Genomic DNA, 21,784 nt, shown 5'->3' on the forward strand with positions numbered 1-21,784 from the left:
TCTCAATGTAAAATTTAAATAAATGCATAGAATTTTGACATTTATTTTTATGATAATTTTTCATAGTGAATTTTGTTTGTTAGATTATGATCATTTTTCATATGTAGGTTATTTTTAGTTATTTCGTTTGTTGATTACAACAAACATTGCGAAATGAATTAGTTGTTTAATTTAGACTTATATTTGCTTCTTTACTTGTAATGAAATAGATGAATCAAGATTACTATATTATTGTACGATGATTTTTATAAATAATTGAAATCTCTTATCTTGTATAAGACCGTACAATCATAAACATACACCATACAAGTTCTTAATTTAGATTTAGATCGGCTTACATGAAATGAGAGAGAACTGAAAATACTATTTATAGTTCATATATTTTATTTCTGTAGAAATTTATAACTTCTTACTAGTGAACTAGATCGATTTTTAACCCGCAAAGTCAAGTGTTCTTTGTACCTATTAGAAGACGCGTATTGGGGAGATTTTTTTTTTTTTCTGTACAAAAGGAAATATTTATTCTTCAGAGAACGTTAATTGTGCAAAAGCATAATATATAAAATGTAAAATATTAGTTTTCACATCAATATCATATTTAATTTTTTTCCATTTAAAAACATTTGAATCTTGGTAGTTTTTAAATAGTTTTAAGATTATCGCCCTTTAAAAACTGAAAAATTGCAAATCAAATTATTATTTATTGATAACAGAAACAACTTTATTTCCAAATAGGAAGTGACACTAATTGCGATCTTTTTCTAAGCAGATAATTATATTAAAAAATGGGTTAATTTTCCAAAATGCCTGAGGTCAACTTTCAAATGACTTAGAGCAGCTACTGTGCAGTTGAAGTTTTCCCACTGAAAAAACGATTTTCTGTTATATATTTAAAGCCGCGGGCCTCAGTGGTCCAGTAGCATCTCTCGGGTTAAATATTCCTATTGTAACATTTTTCGAAAGTATCTAGTCAGAGAAGGAGATACAATTAGAAATTGTACTTATTCCCCATTTCAGAACTGCTAGCCGCAGAGATGCATTGGACTTAATTCAACAGATTTAAGAAATTATGTAACCATTAATAACATTACACAGTTGAATGCTATACCTGTTCTAAAGAATTATGTTATAATGCCTTTATATCGAAATACATTTATACATATTCTTGGCCAGTTTTGAATTCCTTCATGTTGCAGGACAAACTTGAAATGTTCGGCATTTTATTCTGAACGTGTACTTTCCGTTCCCAACAATGGAAAAACTGATGTGTTAGACAGATGTACGAAGAATTATGCTTTAAAAAAACTCATTGTATCAACAGTCAATATATTTGCTGTTTTTTTAAAAAAAGTACATTATCATTTCTGACAGAAACCAATTTTTCGAATTCGTTCCGTAGCAGGCACAGCTACTTTGTAGCCAACTCTTATGGCTATGATGATAAAGAAAAACCAGTGCAGCTGCTCCTATGTATATACACACAACTTTCATCCCTAGCTAGGGAAATATGCCGCTCCCTCTCTTGAATATTTCTTTTTTCTCCACAGTTCCGCTTAGGAAATCCTAACACTACAGATAAAAAGTCGCAGCTGTGCCTAGATGATAAAGCAAGCACCATCGAGCGACCGCTGATCGATTAGCCACGTCAGGGGAGAAACGAGTTCCTTCCATCGAGTACTCTTGTCTGGTTAGTGAGGGAGAGCGAGGATGTTTAGTTTCCTTTTGTTATTTTGTTGGAAGATTTTTTCTTTCTACTTTCTTCAAACTGTCTACTAGCGGATTCTGTTCTGTTGGGTTTTTTCCCCATTGCCTCTTTTTTTTTTTTTTTTTTTTTTGTGGCTTTCAGTATTTATAATCTTAAGTCTAGGAACGGTTTAAACGCTCTTAAGCTGATGGGTTGAAGAAAAAATAAACAAAAGAAAAAAAGTTTCTGGTTTGAATCGCTTTTCGGAAGCTCTTTAAGATTTGTAACAGATGTGTCTAGGTGAATTAGTGAAATTTCGGTTGAGAAAGGGCAAGAGTCGAGAATCATACGCTCTGCTTTGCTACGTTTATTGTTTGAACTTAGTTATAAAAACAAAATACAAGATTCTAAAAAAGCTTGTTCGCATAGTGAGAGAATTGTAAAATGGTTGCTATCCACTAACATGATTTTTCCGAACATTTTGATGTTTTAAAGAGAATGTTTTAATCGCATATGTAACAAAAATGCATAAAATGACTTAAAGCAGGATTTCTGAAACTCTTGTGGCCCTCTCTCACTCTTTTTTTTTTTAGAGGGAAAAATCTTCGCTTTCTTGAAATTGGAAAATAAATGAAAAATAGTTTGTGTTTTCAGCTACCAATATTTTTCCCAGTCACCCTATAGGGTAATTTGGAATGATTTTTTATTAAATGGTGCTCACCGTCTCTCTCTCTCTCTCTTGTGTGTGTGTGTGTATTTGTTCAACTGTACGGTTTTATTTTTTAATTTAATACTATTTAGCATCAATAAGTGATAATTAGTTTGTGCGATTTTTGTAATTCATTAACACTCGTATGGTTTTGGAAGACGTGCAGAAGTGAATTTTCCCAGTTTACAGAAATGGAGAGATAGCACAGACCTTGCTCGTTTCATTTCCCTGTAAATAAATTGGCATCCTGTGCGTTTTCGAAATAGAATGAGCCGTTCCTAGGTGATTAAACTACGCACGATCTCATCATACTATGATTCATTCGTTCATGAATGATTATGCGCAATGTATAGGTCAAAAGTTGGCCTCGTTGGCGATGTAAAGAATTATTTTTTCTTATTGTTTTTTGTGTGCAGTATATGAATTTTTTAATTAAAAATCTTTTGGTGTTTTTTTATTTGTACATGGGTTATAAAAAATTCATAATTGAATGTTTTATATCGTAAGTATACGAGGTTTCGAATGTAATTGTATTTAAGAATTCGAATACAGTATTTTAAGCTGCTTTCATCAACGAACCGAATCTGATGAAATTTTGGTTTTCTTTCTTTTAATGTTTTTGCTGATATGTTAGCAATACAACACGATACCGAAATTAACGATTTTTGTTGCTATAAATGCTGAAGTACTCATTTTTTTCCCGTGAATGGTTTTAAATATAGCTGTATTAATTAAAAATTATGTTTCTCTTATTTAAAATCAAAGGTTGTTTTTATAAACAATTTCACGATCCTAAGTTTAAGAAAACATTTTTTTAAAAAAAGCGAACATTCTTCTAAGAGAAATTTGTTCCTACTATAATGCAGTCAAGTTGTGGTTGCAACAAAGATGCGTGGATACATGGGACGGATATCTTCACACCATAGAAGATTTTTCTGCAGTTATCTTGAATCTTTTGTGAATTTGATCGGCAATAGTCTGTCTGCATTAGATACTTTTAATTTTCATATAAATACTCTTTTCTCGTATAAACATTAATTTGTATTTGAATATGTGAAGATCATTTGTATAGAGTATGTGATTGCTTTTTATTGAAAAGATGCTATTGTGAATTTCACAAAAGTATCTCAAAAAAAAAGTTCATGCACCTGTTTAATATCTATATAAATGATGTCATGCACGAAATTTCTGAAATTTTAAATGTAAATGTAGAATTTTGTCAGCTGTCGGAAGTTATAATGGATGTTATTCATGGATACAATGTTCTTTTTACATTTTTGACTTAAAACAATTGTTCATCCAATCTTCATTATCACAGCTACTCTTGACAAACTGATAACGCATGTATGCCATTGGAATTTTTTATGTGAACTTATCAGCAATTATCTGGGAAGCGCAATATGTATAAAAAATAAATGGGTTAATTTTTTTTTTTTTTTTTTTTTAAAAATACCATGACCTGGTGTTTTCACTGATCTTACAACACAAAAGAAAAAGAGTTATGCCACGCGTTCCAGAGAAATTCGTGAACCCACCAGATTGGAAAAATTGCTATCGAGACATGAAGACTTATTCTTGACTATATTCCGGAAATAGATGGTTAAAATGAAGATATAGTATGAAACCAAAAATGAAGATGTAGTATGAAACGATCAAACACTTACTATATCTCGCCATGTTGGATTGATTTTTTATTGTTTGCAAAAAACAAAATGTTTGTTGCTCAGAATCGGTTACTTTCATCGATGCAAGATAAATTGTTATTTATTATTGTTTTGCTTCGTTTTAATAGGTTTTTATCCACATCGCTCTGCACAATAATAGTCAGCAAAACTTTTGATAGTTGACGAAATTCCGCATTGTCATAATTTAACTTTTGATACCTTAAATTAATTGTTAGTGTTTAATCATTAAAAGCATAAAGAAGGGTTTTGGTGGAGGAGGGGCAATCTTAAAATATTAAAATTTTGGCTTGATGTTTTTTTTTTTCTATTTTAATTCTTGGAATATAATTAATTATTGTGGATTTATAAATGTATATACGGAGGCAGGTGTTCGCATTTGTTTCCGCATTTAATGAACATTTTATTGTTGCAACATATCCTTTATGGCTCAATTAAAGCTGTTTACCTTAGATAACACTTCATGTCCACCCGAGCATTCTTAGTGAAATAAATTTCGTGTTACTGCTACATTACCGTGCTTTCTACTTTCGTATTAATGCAACCATGACTGAGAACCTGTTTTTAATAAGTCTTATTCTCTTATCACGATTCTCATAACCGTTTAATTGTGCTTCTCTTAACAATAATTTTTATTATATTTAATCATGCTTTGGATGACTAATAAAATGCTTTGTTGCTTCAGAGAAGTTGAATATCTCATTACAGTTGTGAATATTTTCTGGCATTCTTGAACCGGTTGTATTTATTGGGAGCATGATCGCACGCCCTTTTCAGCAAAACTTAATCGGCGAGCTGTGTATTATTAGGGATTCCATTCTCTTGTCAACGCCGCCTTCTCCAACACATCCTGCGGAACGACAATTAAAATACCTGTTTGCACCTGCCTTCTTATCTTGATGTCTTTCTGCCCTTTTGGTACAATAGTGTCTTGCATGAATCTGTTTGGAAGCCGGATTCTCCCCCTTCTTTTCTTTTCAATTATTTTATTTATTTATGGTTATTCTTTTTTACAGTACGTTTCTTTCATTGGAGCTATTACTTTTAGATTCATTAAATAATTTTTTTCGATGTTATTTTCCTAGAAGAGTTGTTCTAATGTGGCCAAAGAAAGGATTTTACTGCAGGTTTATAGTCTGTCTTACGATTCAAATATGCGATCCTGTAAGTTTGTCACGAAGGTTACAATTTTTTAATCATAATTTTTAATATTATTTTTAAACCTGAAAATTTTTCAAATTTATGTGTTGGAAATATTACGGTTCGGTGTATTGTTATCGCGTTTGCTGTAATTATTATTCGCTTGCATACTTAGTTGTTTTTTCGTATACGACGTATACATAGAGCTTACTATTATCATTAAAAAAAAAAAAATCGAAATCGTGATTGCCGATCTTAACGAGTCCGAAAAACAGATTTTTGAAATGACATCTGTCTATGAACATGATAATTCAAATTTACGCTTTGAACTAGAATAAATGAAAGTATTATGTGGCCTTTACAACAAATTTGTAGATTTCTTTCATGATTTGAACGAAATCCTTTATAGGAAACCTTTAAATCACTCCGAATGCAGGTGAAGCGATAACAACAAAATTTAAAGAGCTAATTGGATGAATTTTATACACTAGTAAGCACCTAAAGAGTAGATGCATAATTAAATTATGAACGAAATCTGACAAGCGATTGACCCCTGTCAGCCTATACTTTCGCATGCCTCCTAATGCGACCCCCCCAAAAAAATCAACAACTTGAATTTAAATCTAGAACTCAGTTTTAGGCTTTGAAATGAAGATATTTTTATTGAATTTTGCTTAAAATTCGTCAAAAGGTTGATCATTTCTTGTCTTGTACATACTTATGCATGTTAACGTGCTGACCGACGCGCTCTGTAAAACGCTTTGACTGAGATAAATGCGGATATGTGTGTATTAAAATTGCTGCTCTGTGTTGTATTCGTTTTATTCGGTCAAAAAAGGGGGAGGGGCTTCCAAAAAAACTCATACTCGTTTCATTTTTATATTACGAAGTACAAAACTCTCATTGTGTGAATCTGAAAATAAAAATCTGAGTTCTCGTGGCTTACTTGACTTTCCTTATTGTTCAAAATTGAATGTGGGAAGATTATATATTAGGGAGTATGCGAGAAAATCACTCGTGCTAGTTATTATGTTGAAAGTGAAGTTTTATTTAAAGTTAAAATTCTATTTAATATTATTATCATTTCTATGCTTAACTTCCCGAAGTTTCTGTAGTGTAATGTGGATTTCACGTGCTTTCGAGATACATTTTCGTTTTGCTGATAGTTGAGCTGCCATTGCATACTTGTGTAACTTATTCCTTCATTTTTTAAAAAAATTAAATGTGTGCAATCGATGCCCTTTGTAACATACCTATGATTTATCTACAAAAGAGGATTTTAAAGTCTATAGATGTCTGACGAACTATTTAAAAAAAATTGCCTATTTTTCTCATGTTATTTCTTTCTTTCATGAATAATTTTAGCAATGATTAGCAAACTGATATTTCTTATATACATTCGAATGTAAGTTATTATGTAAATGAGAGGATTTTGAATTTGATCATTCATTTATTATTCATCAAGATTTATGAACACTAAATTTATCGCCATTTAGAATGAAGCTGCGTCTTGGGTATCGCCATGATTTTAGTTTTATCTGTTGATGTGTATGGAACATTTACATTTTGTATTGATATTTATGAAATTTTTCTCTTAAGGATTTCATTACATTATCTTTTTTAATGCTTTCTTCTAATAATCAAGCCATTTTAAATGTCTTTAGTAAAAACAAAGTATAAATGTGCAATTTTTCTCTATTCTATTAAATGTTTCTTTACCTTGGCGATGGGCACTCGTTCCGGGTTGTTGGCGGAGAATAAAAACAGCTGAAGTGCTGTTTGAAATGGGTCAATGATTTGCTTAATCCATTGTTAGAATCCCGGCGCGGTGGTGTGTGAAACATATCTCTGCCGACCATTAATAGAGGAGGAGGGGAAACTCGCCTGCTTTATTGTGAGCAGAAAAAATAAAAATAAATAAAAAATTCTCTGAATGACTGTTTTATACCATGCCGTTGAGTAATCCGTTTATTATTACAGTTCGTCTGTGAACGATTAAGTTTTGGAGTACTTTGTTATCATTTAACAAACTGCCTGCCCATTTAGTGCTAGTGTACATATATTGTTCAATTGAAAACAATAGCAATACAAAGATAGCAATTGTTTTTTTTTATAGAATGTAGTTAAAATCCGCAGAGAGTTTTGTTTTAATGTTCTTCATATAAATAGTATAAGAAGTTGTGAAACATTTCTCTAAATAAAATAGTTTTGAATTAGGAAATTTAATATTTAGGAACCCTACTTTTGAAGTTATAAGGAGTAAGATTACGTCTGTAAACTATTATATTTTATTCTAGGAAATTATTTTTATTTATTCTAGCAGTTATTATATGGATGATGTCCACCTCGAAGTAGTATAACTCATACTTTGATGAATTTTGGTCTTAAATGTTTCAATTTTTTCTAGAATATCTGTTTTTCAGATTTTACCTATTTTTAAATATTAATCAAGATTTTATTGCAGATTTTATCTGCATTCTAATTAGGAAAGGGAGCAAATTATATCTTACTATAAACTTGTTGCTTATTTCTATAACATTTAGTTGGAGGATTTTTTTTTTTTTTAAATGATGTATTTCGTCAACGCTTTTTCAGTATTTAAGTGATTAATTTGATGGTTTGAACATAGATACTATGTGTTTATATGTTTGTTCTCGAATTCTGTAATTTAGAAACCATTTACGTTGAATGCGAGTGATAAAGCATAATAAAAATAAAAGCAAACGTCCACACATTTATTATGTAGGTTTTATTTGTGTTTTAAAAATTTCAGGTCAAAAACTTTGTTATAACGCTCATCTGTTTTATTTTTATCAGATGTACGCAAACATCCACTTATTTGTACTGAGTCGACTTAAATGGTTCATATCTCAAAAGAATGTTATTAAAGTGTATTTGTTCATTCGTGCCTTCATATCTGACCGTTGTTGACTACTCGCAAGTTAACTCATGTTTTCAAAATTTTCATATTTAATTATGAAAACAACCGACTTCTGCGTAAACGCCCTTTCAATAACGTTTTATAGTAAAGTTGCCAAAAATTTTAATCAAATCGATATTACAGAGAGCGAGGAAGCCTGCATTTTATGCCAAACGTTGCTCTAGTAACCTGAACAAAATATTCAAATGTAGCAATAAAAACAAACTTTTTGGGTATAGAATCTTCGCTTTTATTTATTTATTTTCTAATGCAGGTCACAGTCATTACAGGAATAGCATCAATTTTTTTCAAACTGAAGTTTATAAAAAATGTTGTTTATTGATTTCACGTGATTTTTGCATGTAATTTTATTATTTCCAGTAATTAATTTAATTTTTTTTAAAGTTGGCATCGCATATTTTTTTATTCATTTGTTATTTACATTTTTAATAAATTTTAATTTTATGTCTTCCTTATGTAAAAGATCTATTTTTGACAACTAACTAACTACATTAATTATTACATCAGTCACATAGTTATAAGATGTTGGTTGATTTTCTGAAAAAATTTATTGAATCATTCATTTATTTATTTTAATTTCTAACTACTTACCTACTTTTTTCTTTTTCTTTTTTTTGCAACGAAATCTGTTAATTGATACTGGCTGATGCAAGGTTTTTATTACTTATTTTGCATTAAATTATGTAAAACTTTGCTGCAACAACATATTTATTGTAACAACTATGTAGTTTATGAATAACTAAAATGAAAAGAAACATCTATCACAAGTCGCGTGCATCTTATATTTTAATTCGTGAACTAAATTCCGAATTACCAATTCTCGCCATCCGTAAATATAACCAACCACTGGTGTAGATATGCAGATTCAGAGAAAGAATAAACAAATTTATTTCGCTTCGCGAGTAGAAATCGAATGCACAAGTCCCAAGCAATATTATCTCGCTCTCTACTCTCTTTTTCCGAAACGTGTATTGAAATTCAAATCCTTTCAAATTCAATTTACTGTTCTGAAAAGATTTATAAATTGGACGGCTGAAAGTACTTAGAAGAGAAGGGAAATTCTTCGGTTTTCACCATCGATCTGCAGGCCCCCTTGAAAATACTCGAGTTGTGGAGGTGAGGGTGAGAAATGGTAAAGGGCTTTGGTATGGTGAATGAATATTACATGTTCCCTTCCTATTTGCATTGATCGGAATGATTGATAAAGCAGCTCTCCATAATTTAGATGGTTGCGGTAACTGCAAAAAGGAATCATTGATCCTCCTCCTAAAATCCAAAGAAAACTTGGAAAGAAGACGAGCGATGTTTTAAATTTTTTAATTAGTTTTTTTAAAAATAAACTTATTTTTTATATCGGTATACTGGTACATGCTTATAAACTCACATGAAAATTTTTGACGTAAATGTTTTTGTAATTTTTTATTGAGTTTTTATTCAGTTTTGTATTTTTTTTTTTTTAAATGTACTGTAAGATGGCTATAATTCTTTCATATACACTTTGCTAAAAAATCTCTAAGGGAGCATATTAATATGTAGTAGGTATATTCATCATTATATTTTAAAAAGCTATATAATAACATAATTTTAATGTGAATTTTGAAATTATTGAAAGAAAGTAGATTTTGGTAATTAGAAGTAGAATTGTATCTTGTTATTAATAATGATTAACTGAAATAATGCACTTGAAGTTTGACTGTAATTTGTTGAAATTTTGTCGTATGATTGATATTAGAAAAGTTATAAAAACATTTCTATTGTTAAGAAATATAAATTATTATATATTTTCTTTCTTTTCCTTTTAGAAATATTTTAGTTCCAATATTTTAATTTCCATGTTGTTTCACATGGAGTTTAATAATGTAAATTTTCATATATTTAGATGAAAGTTAAGAAATTGAAGCATTAATTGAAGAATAAGAAGAAATTGAAGGAAGTTATTGAAATCCTTTATTCTGTTTTTCTTTCAGGAACCGGATTTCATTTTTAACTGCGTCACTGAATTTTTTGATAGAGCTTGGACTATGCGGAGTTGATATTGAAGCAGTAATTTTGGGAATGTGCACTCCTTGCTTGTGGTGGCGCGACAACGGAGGCCAATGAAAGACAACTCGCTGGATGGCCACCGTGGAAAGGTGGCTCTATCCGACACCACGAGGAATGCCACTCAGATCAGCTCCTCTGGGAATAACACGGTTGGCAGCAATCTTAAGTGTGAACTGAAGAGTCCTCCAGCCACAACGGGTACACCATCTACAGTTTCAGCTACCGACGGCAACACAGCTACTAATTTTGATGACGATTACAATGAGTGGGATGTGGGTATTGGAGATTTGATTATTGATTTAGACGCTGATATTGAAAAGACAAACGAGCGAAACGGTGGTGGTAACACTCAACAGGGTATTCCTTCTCAGCACGGGCATCATCATCATCACCACCATCATCATCATCACCATCATCATAGTCATCATAACCACCACCAAAACGGCTCTGCCTCCAGTCCTGGAAGCAGTTCATCTACAGGTAATTCAAGTGTTATTGACTCTCCAAACTCTTCCAGTTCTGCAACTGCTTTTAACTTTTTGGGAGGCCAGACTTCCTGCAATAATAACTTGGCGACAGCCATGTCAAATTCTAAATCTCCTCGCATAGCATCAAACAGTGGTGCTGGGAGCAACAACGCTGGAACTGCAGCTGGTACTGGAGTTATATCAACTTCTGGCGGAAGTAATAACGGTGCTAATTCAGGTGGATCTGGAACATTTGAGCATCAAGCTACTGTTGACAAAGGTTTGAAAATGAAAATTAAACGCAAAACTGTTGGGAGCAAATATTCTGAGGCAAAGCATGAAATTGTACAGTCAGATACCAAATCGTCTAATGCACCGTCTCACCCGCTCTCAGAAAATGTAAATGCTGTGAATAATAACTGCCCTGGCTCTGCTTCTGCATCCAGTTCTCCTGCAACAACTTCGGACACTCCAAAATCAAAGCATTCTTCGAGTAAAGGTCGAAATGGTAGCCATCGTGAGAAAAAGGAAAAGAATCGAGACAAGGACAAAAGTTCCAATTCTCGGAACAGCTCTTCGGTAGCACCTACCACTGCAGAAGTGAATGGTGTTTTAGGTGTAATGTCTCCTTTGAAAATTGCAAATAGTGAAACAGGCACATCAAGCCCGGCTCCACCGTCCTTGTGCTCTAATTCTTCACCTCTGCCACCAAGCAACAGTTCTGCTCCTTCACCTACTGTGTCACGAAGTGTAACAGGAACAAGTGTTGCCAACTCTCCTGTTAGTAACTGTACAATGGAAGTATCACAACCTTCATTGATAAGCCTACCAATTCAAACTGTAAGTACATCATCAAGTTCTCCTCCTATGCCTAACTTGACTTTAAAATTGGAGAATAAATTTACAACTAGTCCTATTTCACAGTCCTGTTCAGTTCCATCTGTTGTGATTAAACAAGAAGATAAACCAGGATCACCTCCTATGAAGAAAATTAAACTTGAAGCACCAGAACATTCGGAAGATGTAAGTTTCATTATTAATTTGCTAATTAAAATGATAGGTTTACAAAACCAGTGTCATAATTATCCATTAATTTTTTTTGGGGGGAAAAAAAATCTGGGAAAAAAATGCAAACATTAAAATGAATTATATATTTCTGTAGATATCTTTTTTTATGCAAGGCTCTATCATTTAATTCTAACTAATGAATTAATAGAGATAGGCATTTTTAAATAAGAATATCAAGGAAAAATTATCACCCTCATTTGCTTCAATGTTGCTCATGTAATAATTAATTTAAAATTCTGATAACTAAAATAATTTTTTCCATTGAGGTTTGGATTTAACTGTACCACATTTCTTTAATATTAATTGTTATTAGTTTTATAATTTTGCATGTCATCTTATTTTTAAATTTTGGGAATAATATTTTCATCAACTCAAAATGTTAATAAAAAATAGTATCCCCAAAATTTTGAACTAAATTATTTTTGTTTTTAAGTCTTATCATATAGAGATGTTTGATTGGAAATTATTTTCCGAAACAATTGCCAAAGTTCTGGCCATTGTCAATGCCTGGAACTCGTAGTATGAATAACTGATTTTTGTTTTGTTTTTTTATTATACTATATTAGTGATACGTTTGTAGTATCGTATTGGATTAGAGGATTAAATAGGTGATTTTTTTTTTAATTGAAACTTTGACTTTAAATATTTTTATTTAGGTTGAATGTCCATGTACACCCGATTCTCCTGAAATGAAGGATACTAGTACCTGTACCACATGTACGTCTGTAGGTACTATAACAGAACCAGATTGCTTGGGTCCTTGTGAACCTGGAACTAGTGTAACATTAGAGGGGATTGTTTGGCAAGAAACAGAAGGAGGTAAATAATTTTTGTAATAATTTTATATTATTGAGTGGTTTTTGAACCAGTTTTATTCAAAATATTCAGCATATAAATGCACTTAAATTTATTTATGATACAATTTGTAATTTTTTAAAATTCTCTTTTCAGGTGTTCTTGTGGTAAATGTAACTTGGAGAGGAAAAACTTATGTGGGTACTTTATTAGACTGTACAAAACATGACTGGGCACCTCCAAGATTCTGTGAGTCACCAACGAGTGATGTGGACTCCAAAACTGCTAAAGGTCGTGGAAAGCGAGGTAGAGGTGGCAATAACAGTTCCAGTGAAATAAACTTTGCAGATACTCGGAATTGTGTTCAGAGTAAGCTCCGCAATGGAAAGGGCAGACGGACTACTATAAATAGTAATGCCTCTAATTCGGGGTTTACAGTTCCCAATAGTCCAGCTAAGAGTGATAGTGGTGGATCTAGTGGTAAGAGGAAAGGTCGTCCCACCGAACCTGAAACAAGCTCTACCTCTGATAGTAAGAATTCCAAGAGAAGTCGAAATCAGAATCGTTCAGTACCTACACCTGCAGCATCTCCTGTTTCCACACCTGCACCTGCAGAAGCTTCCCAACCGTCCTCTCCTCAATGGATTACATGTCCAGAACCTAACTGTAGTAAAAGGTACAAACATATCAATGGACTTAAATATCACAAGGCTCATGCTCATAGTACATCAGACAGCAGCAAAATAGATGACACTGCCACTGAGGATAGCAAAGATGTTACGAACAGTTCTGATAATGAAGAAAGTATGCAAGAAAGTGCTAGTGTTTCAACAAGTCCTGCACCTTCATTTGCAAACTCTGTACCATCACAAGCATCTGGTGAGAAAAATCTACTTAATGGTGAAACTGCATCGTCTTCCTCTTCCAGTGCAGCTTGTCTTCCAGAAAATGATTCATATAACTTAACAACTGATTTATCAACGCTGGCTTCTGTGGCTATCAGTGATTCAACTTCAGGACAGAAAGTTAGTAACTCTAGACCTACACCCACAGTTGCATTGCATTCTAATGTATCTCAGGACATGCCTCTAGTTAATCCAGATGGAGAAAATATAGTATCTCCATCTATACTTCCTGCTTCTGTTGCAAATTCTGCATCTACACCAGTCCCTTTGGCTGATTCAGTATCTGGATCACCTGGAGGGACAGGTTTGTCTGCGGCTGTATCAGCTGTTACAACTTCTGTGATTCAATCTTCCAATTCTGTAGATAACAATATTTCTACTTCTCAAGGTGTAAATATGAACATTCCAGCATCTCATGTCATTTTCACCCAAGGCATATTGGGACCTAGCAGCACAACTACTTGTACTTATACTTCTTCATCAGTTGTATGTAATAATTCTAATTCCCTCTCACCTTCAGCAAATAATCTATCTACAAATGTTACTACAACTTTTGCTGCAATATCTTCTATTGCAAGTACAACAATTTCAAATCCATCGACTCCTCTTCCAATTGTAGATAAAAATAAAATCAAACAGGAAAGACCTGATAAATATAAACCAAAATCACCTCTGGGGACATCAGCTATTCGGCCTATTGTACCTGCACCCACTCCATTAATTGCACTCTCCACAAATATACCTGGTTCTCATCCGGGTATGAACATGGGTAGTCATTGTGTTAGTCCATCGCTTAAACCAATACAACCTAAGCCTACAATTCTTGGAGAGCCTAGTACTGTAAATCCTTCTCTTGAAAGTTTAAAAAAGGAAAAAAGCAAGCATAAAAAGAAAAGCAAAGATAAGGATAAAGAAAGAGACAAGAAAATCCCTTCTTTGCCCCTTACACCTACCAAATTAGGTTTAAATTCTAATGAGGAATGTGAAGCTTTAGAATTAACATCATATCCCAGTTTAGAAGCTGTTTCTGGTCCTCTTACAGGTGCACCTCATCCTACACTTTCACCTCTCATTTCTCAGTCCAAACCCCCTGAAACTTCCATGGACATGAGCTTACCAGATGACACAATGAATGAAAATATCCAAAGTCCTGCATATTCAGACATATCTGATGCTAATGATACTGCTCCAGTTCTTGAATCGGAGGTTCCATCTGGTAAAGAAAAAGAAGATAAGGTTGGTAAAACCACTCCAGATGCAGCCCAGTCTCCAGCCACAAATATAAGTGCTTATGGAATGTATCCATATTACAGTCAACCTCCTTATCTGTTACCCTCTGTCTCTCCTCAAAGTGCTGTATCTGGATCACAAGGCCAAAATGTTATTGAAAAGAATGACTTAAGTAAAAAAGACCCAGAGCGGGTGAAAGAAAATAGGCCCTGGAGCAATCCAAGTGGTGATATCAGGGAAAGACAACATTTAGAACACCATGAATTGGAAAAGAAGCAATCAAGAGAAGAAAGTGGATCAAATCCTAATCCATTATCATCTCCTGCTGGTGGTGGTGTTCCCGTTCAAGAGTATCCACTGCCACAGCACTATCCGTATCCATATGGCTATGTTCAAGGCTATCCTTATCCAGTTGATTCTTCATCGTATCATATGCACATGTTAGAGTCAGATCCTCATTACAAGCAACAGTACAAACAATACCTTGATGAACATCATCGAATGTACAAAGAGCAGCAACATCACCACCAGCAACAACAACAGCAGCAGCAGCAGATGCAACATATACAGCAGGCTCATCAACAGCAGGCACATCATGGCAGTCACCATCATTCTCAGCATCAAAGTCATCATCAAAGCAAATCTCATCATTCCATAATAAAAGATGAAAGAGATAGAAGCAGGGAAAGTAAAGAACGGAGTGCAAGTCTTGACAAAATGTCAAATAATGGGCTAATGAGTGAACATTCTAGTAAAATCCAACATTCCTCAAATTCTTTAATGTCAAATAAAGATCAAGATGTGCGGGAAATTGAAATGCGACCACCATCTTTACCTGCCCAAAATCGCATTGATCCATCAACTCCAACAGCTTCAGCTGCTACTTTAAAAGAGAAACAAAACGAAAACCATCAGATACTCAAAGAAAACATTGAATTAAAATCACAAATGGATGATAGCAAAAATAAGATTAATCAGTATGAAATGGCAATGATATATGAGAGGCATAAGGAGGATATGAGACGTTTTTATATGTGTCAGGAAAGAGTCATAGAACAACAACAGCAAAAAATGGAGCCTGGTATTCATCACCATACGCATCATCATCAAACCATCCAATCTCACAGTCATATGCAAGCATCTTACTCATCTTCTTCACTAAAAACTATGAAAGATGATCTCCCTGGCTCTGTGTCCATGCATTCTAAATCAAATCATTATGGTGAAGGTACACGACCTTCAGTTGTTTCTCCTGCTAAGTCTGATCACATGAAAAATTTGCATACAACATCTAGTCCTAAAGGTAGTTCTAGAGAAAGGGACTCTTCACTAAGTAGTTCTAAAGATTATCTTAATTCAAGCAGCAGGGAGAGCTCGTCAAGTAAGAAGGATGGGAGTAAGAATGCCGAAAGGTCAGAGAGTTCCAGTAGAGATGAAAAGAAGGTGGATAAAGTAAAAATGGAACCAAAAGAACCAGAAGGTCAGAAACCAACAATGGAAACTACTGGTCCTCCTCCACCACCTACTAATTCTTATGCTTATCTTCATCCATCTTACTTACAGCCTCCACCACCTCATTTCGCTCATATGCCTTTTGAACCAGCCCATGCTGCTATGTATCGAGGTGGCATTAACCCAATGATAGTATCTACACCTCATTATGCAAATTCTCCATATATGCATCCTCAAATACGGTATGTAACGCCTGGCGCATGTGACATACCTGTACATCCACAGCCTCCAGATCCTATCAGCAGTAAATTGCATCCTTCTGGGCCTGCCAAAGCTTTAGATTTATTACATCAAGTTTCCCAGCAATATACAACAACTCATAAAATTCATGAACTAACAGAGCATGCTGTTATGTCACCCACACCTACATCAACACCTTCATCAATTCCTTCTACATCATCTAATGCCAGCAGTGGCAAGGCGTCTACTGAACCAGTTGTTACAGTGTCAAAAGTAGAAGTTGGTGGATCACGTGATGCATCTCGATCACCACCAACACAACGCCATCTGCACACACATCATCATACTCATGTTGGAGTTGGATATCCTATTTATGACCCCTATGGTGGTAAGTTTTATTTATTAATCTCAATAAATTTATTATCAGTCTCTTTAATATAGTAAAAATAATTATACGAGTGTGAAAACTCACGCTTTTAGTTCCCCACGAAGTAGAGAAATTACCTTTAAAATGCATCTACGTAACATGATTTAGCTTCTTATATTTTATTATAATTAAAAGGTGAATCCTTAATTGAACCAATTCGAAAATAATATCATAAACCTAATTCTTACTATGAGTTGATTACTTTTTCGTGGAGTAAATTTTTTATATTGATAGAATACTTTTTCATTGATGTTATTTATTCTTCATCACTCCTGTTTAATTATATTTAGTAATTAATTATAGTTAGTTGAGAATAGTTGTGTGAAAAAATGCTCAAGAACAACCCTTGATTTCTTAATACATTATGGTAGCATAGCTCTACAGTGGCACTTATTACACATTGTTGCTTCTATTTATTAATGGCACTGAACTTTTTTGTGTGGTAACTTCGTTTGTTGAAAAACTTAACGAATTAAGAATTTCTATTCTATAATCTTTTATGATTTAATAATTACAACATTCTATATTTACCATATTCGTGAGTACTATATTTTGATTTGCGACTGCTTTACTAAAAAAAAATCATCAGTAAATAAACTATTTCAGATGTCTGTTTTATTTTTTTTACATTAATCTTTTGTATTACATGTTATCTATATAATATGATTTAGAAATATTGTTTTAATTGGGCAAATCATTGTTTAGAAATTTTGATTTAAAAAGACATCTCAGATTTTTCAATGTTGATTGGTCCTGCATAAAATTGCTTTTGAAGATGTTTCTTGGTAATCATCAGATTTTTCTTAGCTTTCATTAATTTAACATAACTAGTCAAAGCTTCACATTATTAAATGGATTTTGTTAGAAAAATCTGATAAAACATCAAACTACCCATATAATTACAATTACAAGTTATATGAAATTTAAAACTGAAATATGTTTCTGTCTTTTATGACAATGACCTGCAGTTTCAAACTGAAAGCTGTTATAATATGTATATAATTATAACAGCTTTTAATTATATGTATTTGGCCATTTTAAATGAAGTTATATGCTGGTGTAAATACAAAATGTGTTTCTCTCTCTCTTAACCCCACTCCCCAATTATTGAAATAAAAGAAGAAAAAGTTTTCATTTTTTAAAAATTATTAGTAGTTTATGTTAGTATTGTAATGGGTGGATTTCTCTATATCTTTTGGATTAAGTTAATATTTATAATGAATACAAACTGTTTGTTGTTTGAGTTTTTGGAGGTTATTTAGTTGATTTTTTTTTACGATTTTCATTGAATGGTTTTTTTGTGGTATCTGAAAATGATGGGTAAAATCTGTGAATGAGGCAGTATTCTTAAAGCTCTTGAACCAAACTTTTTTTTTTTTTTCTTTCTGTATGGATAATTAAATTTTGAATGAACACGTATGCATAATTTTTAAAGAATATTTTTCAAATAATAGTTTTCACTGTTTGATAAAGATGGTTTTTAACTTATTTTTTACTTCAGTACTTTTCCTATATCCTTTTGTCCTTAAGCATGGTTTTGTGATAAATCAAAATGTATTGTTTTGTTATTGGAATTTTTTACTAACTGGTTTGTGGCATTACTAATTATGATTTAATTTTTTTCCGAGAAAAAAATTGCTCAACTGAATAATTTAATTTGTTTATTTTCTGCAATTTTCTCTTGTATGCAATATGAAAATGTATTTATATTGCATAGCAAAATTTTCATATGAATAAATATTCTGAACGAACTATTGTGACAAGATTTTTAAAAAATTATTTGCTGTTTTTTTTTATAAATATTTTTTATTGGATTTTTATTGAATAAAGAAAATGTGCATTTACTATTATGTAAAAATTTCAAACCCTCTTGTTTACAAATCAGTATGACTTATGTCGCATTCTCATTTATTCTTGTTGTATTGAAAAATTTTAATTCAAATATAACTTGATTTTTCAAATATTAAATGGAAATGTTTTTCCTCTTAAACTGATTTGGAGGAGGAAGAAAAATGGGGTAATCTAATATAATGGTGGGGGAAAAAAAAAGATAGGGCCAGTGAAAAAAAGTTTGTAAATTTTAAACTGTTTGTTGTAATGTTTTATTTTTAAAACTATAGGAACATAAATGCAATTTTTGTAGTTATTTTGAATAACATTTCATTGTTATGTATCACAGTTTTATTCATGTTTAACTTTTACAAAGAAGGTAAACTGGAAAATAAAATAGGGCCAATTACAAATTTGGCTCACAAAACAGTTAATTATAAAGAAATTTGATCGTTTTTTCAATATTTCCCTTCCCCCACGAATTTTGATCGTATATTGTAACTCATTTATTGGTGTTACCACGCCCGCCTGCATAAATATCATGAGTCATTACGCCTCACAAATTTTCTCTAGAGTTCTAGTTGGGGTTTTTTGTTGCCTGTTCAATCATTTGCTTTTTACATGATGACACATGCATAGAGACATTATCTTATTGCGATATATAATGCCCACTTGTAATGAGAAGAGCTTCTAGTTATAATTTTTCAGCAAGCATGTCTTGATATCCTTCAGAGTTAGTGTTTGGTTTCAAATGGCTCTGGGAGCTGTACCATTACGAGCAAATCTTCCCCAACCATTGGATTGGCGTTTAGAAAAACACTGTTCGTTCACGAAGTAAATCATACCTATAATATTGGAGCCTTCAGGTCGATCCAAATTAATTTTTCGTTCCATCTGGAAAAAATTACATCATTCCATTTATTTCCAAAGACAATGTATCGTTATTCCATTCTGTACGATTAATCGTTGATAGTTAAGTTATTGGACGCTGTTTTCTCATCTTGATATATTTTACATGTGAAGATTTTTAAAGTATATTACGCACAGTTTTACTCGAGTAAGTTAGTACAGTTGCAATTGTGTGTTTCAGTTTGAGTAGAAGATTGGTGTTGAGGAAGGACTCGATTAATTATGACTCTTTTTGATCGATTAGATAGAGACAGTTTTCTACCAGATTTGCATAGTGATCAGGATCTTGCAAAAAGTTATTTACATCACTTTTTGGGCGTGAATAATCGTTTTGCAATTTCTCTAGAAGACAAACCACATTCCCCGAAACTAAGAATTTTATCTCGTTCTTCACACAACTTTTTTTCCTCTTCCCATAACTGAGATATAATTATGATTTCATCAGAATGCTTTTAGCTGAAAATAGAAATAATGTTGATAAGTAAAATATTTGTTGTAATAATAAAAGAAATAACTCGCTATAACAACTAAGAGCAAAGGATATTTTTATAAAAAAAATAATTTTACTGTCAAAACATATGGGAAAAGTAAAATAAATAGTCTGGAAGACATATTTGTACCATCTAATAACTGATTTAGAGTAAAAATAAATTCAGAATAATGTAAAAACTGAGTGGCTCTGTTTTTATTTCCAACTTCAATTTGTACAAATATTTAAAAGAATAAAATATAAAGTATTAAAAATTTCTACATTTTTATTAAAAAATAGTGTTTTTCTGCTAGATATTTCCTAAAAGATTTAATATAATATTATTTTCCGGTAGTTTTTAAATTTTATAACTGGCCTCGTCTTTTTTTTTCTACCATTTTTTTATAGATTATTTAGAAATGTCTATTTGTATTATATTAATATAAATATTTATATATATATATATATGTTTAATTATATATATAAAATAATTATATTAATATTTGAACATATAAGTTTACAATATATCACATGACATGAATTAATAGCGAATGATTTTTTAAAACAAGTAACGGAAGGTTAAACACTGATACTTAATCCCGTTTACTTGTAACTTTAAAAAAAAGAAACAACTTTTTTTTTTAAAGTGTTTGAAGATTTTTTTGAAAGATGTTTCCTTCATGCCAACCTTAAAAATTTTATAAAGAAATGTGCATGTGGTTATTAATTATATAATTTAATCGTGTTAATTTTTTTTAATAACTAGAATTGCAAGTATGCATGATTTGAATTAAAAAAAAAAACAAAGAAAAATTCATAATGAAAGGTAGGAATTAGATTTTAAAAGTGTGTTTTAATAACTAATTCAAAAAAAATTCTGAATTACGCATTTAAATTTGAATAAAGTTTTACTAGTGAAATTTTAATACAAGATGATTCAAAATTATCCTTTTATATTTCAGTTGCTGCCCAAAAGACTTACACATGAACATTTGGAAGTTAAAAAGTTTATTCGTCGTAAATTGTTGCATGTCTACGTTGTGGTCAGTGCATGTGAGCAAAATGCCTGATGGACTGTGGGCTATTTTCTACATATTTACCTGGCGTATATGTAGTAGTTGATCCTTTTACGCTTAGTATATAGACTTTTGATCAAAGTGGATGCTGCACTTTATTTAATCCCACCAAAGTTTTAAAACCTTACTTGCGTGATTGTGTGAAAGGACAGATGTTTCGTGCAAACGTCTTATTTCAGAAAAGACTGCATTTTCAATTCAAATACATGTTGACTCGTCGTTTTTTGGCCTGTGATACTCTTTAAATAAAAACTGTAGCGCATCAGCTGTGTGCTTGCTTGTTCCAGAAGTCAGAGGCGAATGCTAGTCATCGATGACATTAAAAAAAACCAAACCAGTTCGAGTGTTCTAAATATTTAGATACTTTTTAAAGCTTGAAAAATGTTGTGCCAGCATTAGAACGAATTTGTTTGTTTTGCTGATTGATAATGATTTATCTGTTAAAAATGTGTTCAGAATTAACCATCACAATATGTATATTATGTGTAAGAAAGGCAATAAATAATTACGAATGCTTTTGTTCATCTCATTAATTCTGTAGTTCTTTTAGAAATTTATAATTACACGAAAAAATAATTTCAAATATTGAGAATGATGAATGTAATTTCAATAAATATTTCCATTAAATTATTCTTACTCAAATAATGAATTAATTCTAAATTTACTTTCTATAAAATATTTTTCATTTATATTGCTTCCATAAATAATCATTGAATA

General features: G+C 32.0%; 1 protein-coding gene across 6 annotated transcripts in view; it reads left to right on the forward strand.

The window, feature by feature from the left end:
* LOC129957171 (zinc finger protein 608-like) overlaps positions 1-21,784 on the forward strand; it is an 84,121-nt gene that overhangs the window by 37,429 nt on the left and 24,908 nt on the right. For 4 of the 6 annotated variants that reach the window (XM_056069362.1, XM_056069371.1, XM_056069387.1 and 1 more), the window contains exons 2-4: positions 10,124-11,689; positions 12,391-12,553; positions 12,686-16,744. In XM_056069362.1, coding sequence (XP_055925337.1) covers positions 10,253-11,689; positions 12,391-12,553; positions 12,686-16,744 — 5,659 coding nt within the window. In that variant the 5' untranslated portion in view covers positions 10,124-10,252. Of the gene's footprint in view, positions 1-10,123; positions 11,690-12,390; positions 12,554-12,685; positions 16,745-20,953; positions 21,592-21,784 lie in introns of those variants that run through there. The other 2 variants (XM_056069395.1, XM_056069404.1) reach the window with 2 other exon arrangements.

Source organism: Argiope bruennichi, chromosome 2, assembly GCF_947563725.1.
Source record: "Argiope bruennichi chromosome 2, qqArgBrue1.1, whole genome shotgun sequence".
In the NCBI taxonomy this organism is placed as follows: domain Eukaryota; kingdom Metazoa; phylum Arthropoda; class Arachnida; order Araneae; family Araneidae; genus Argiope; species Argiope bruennichi.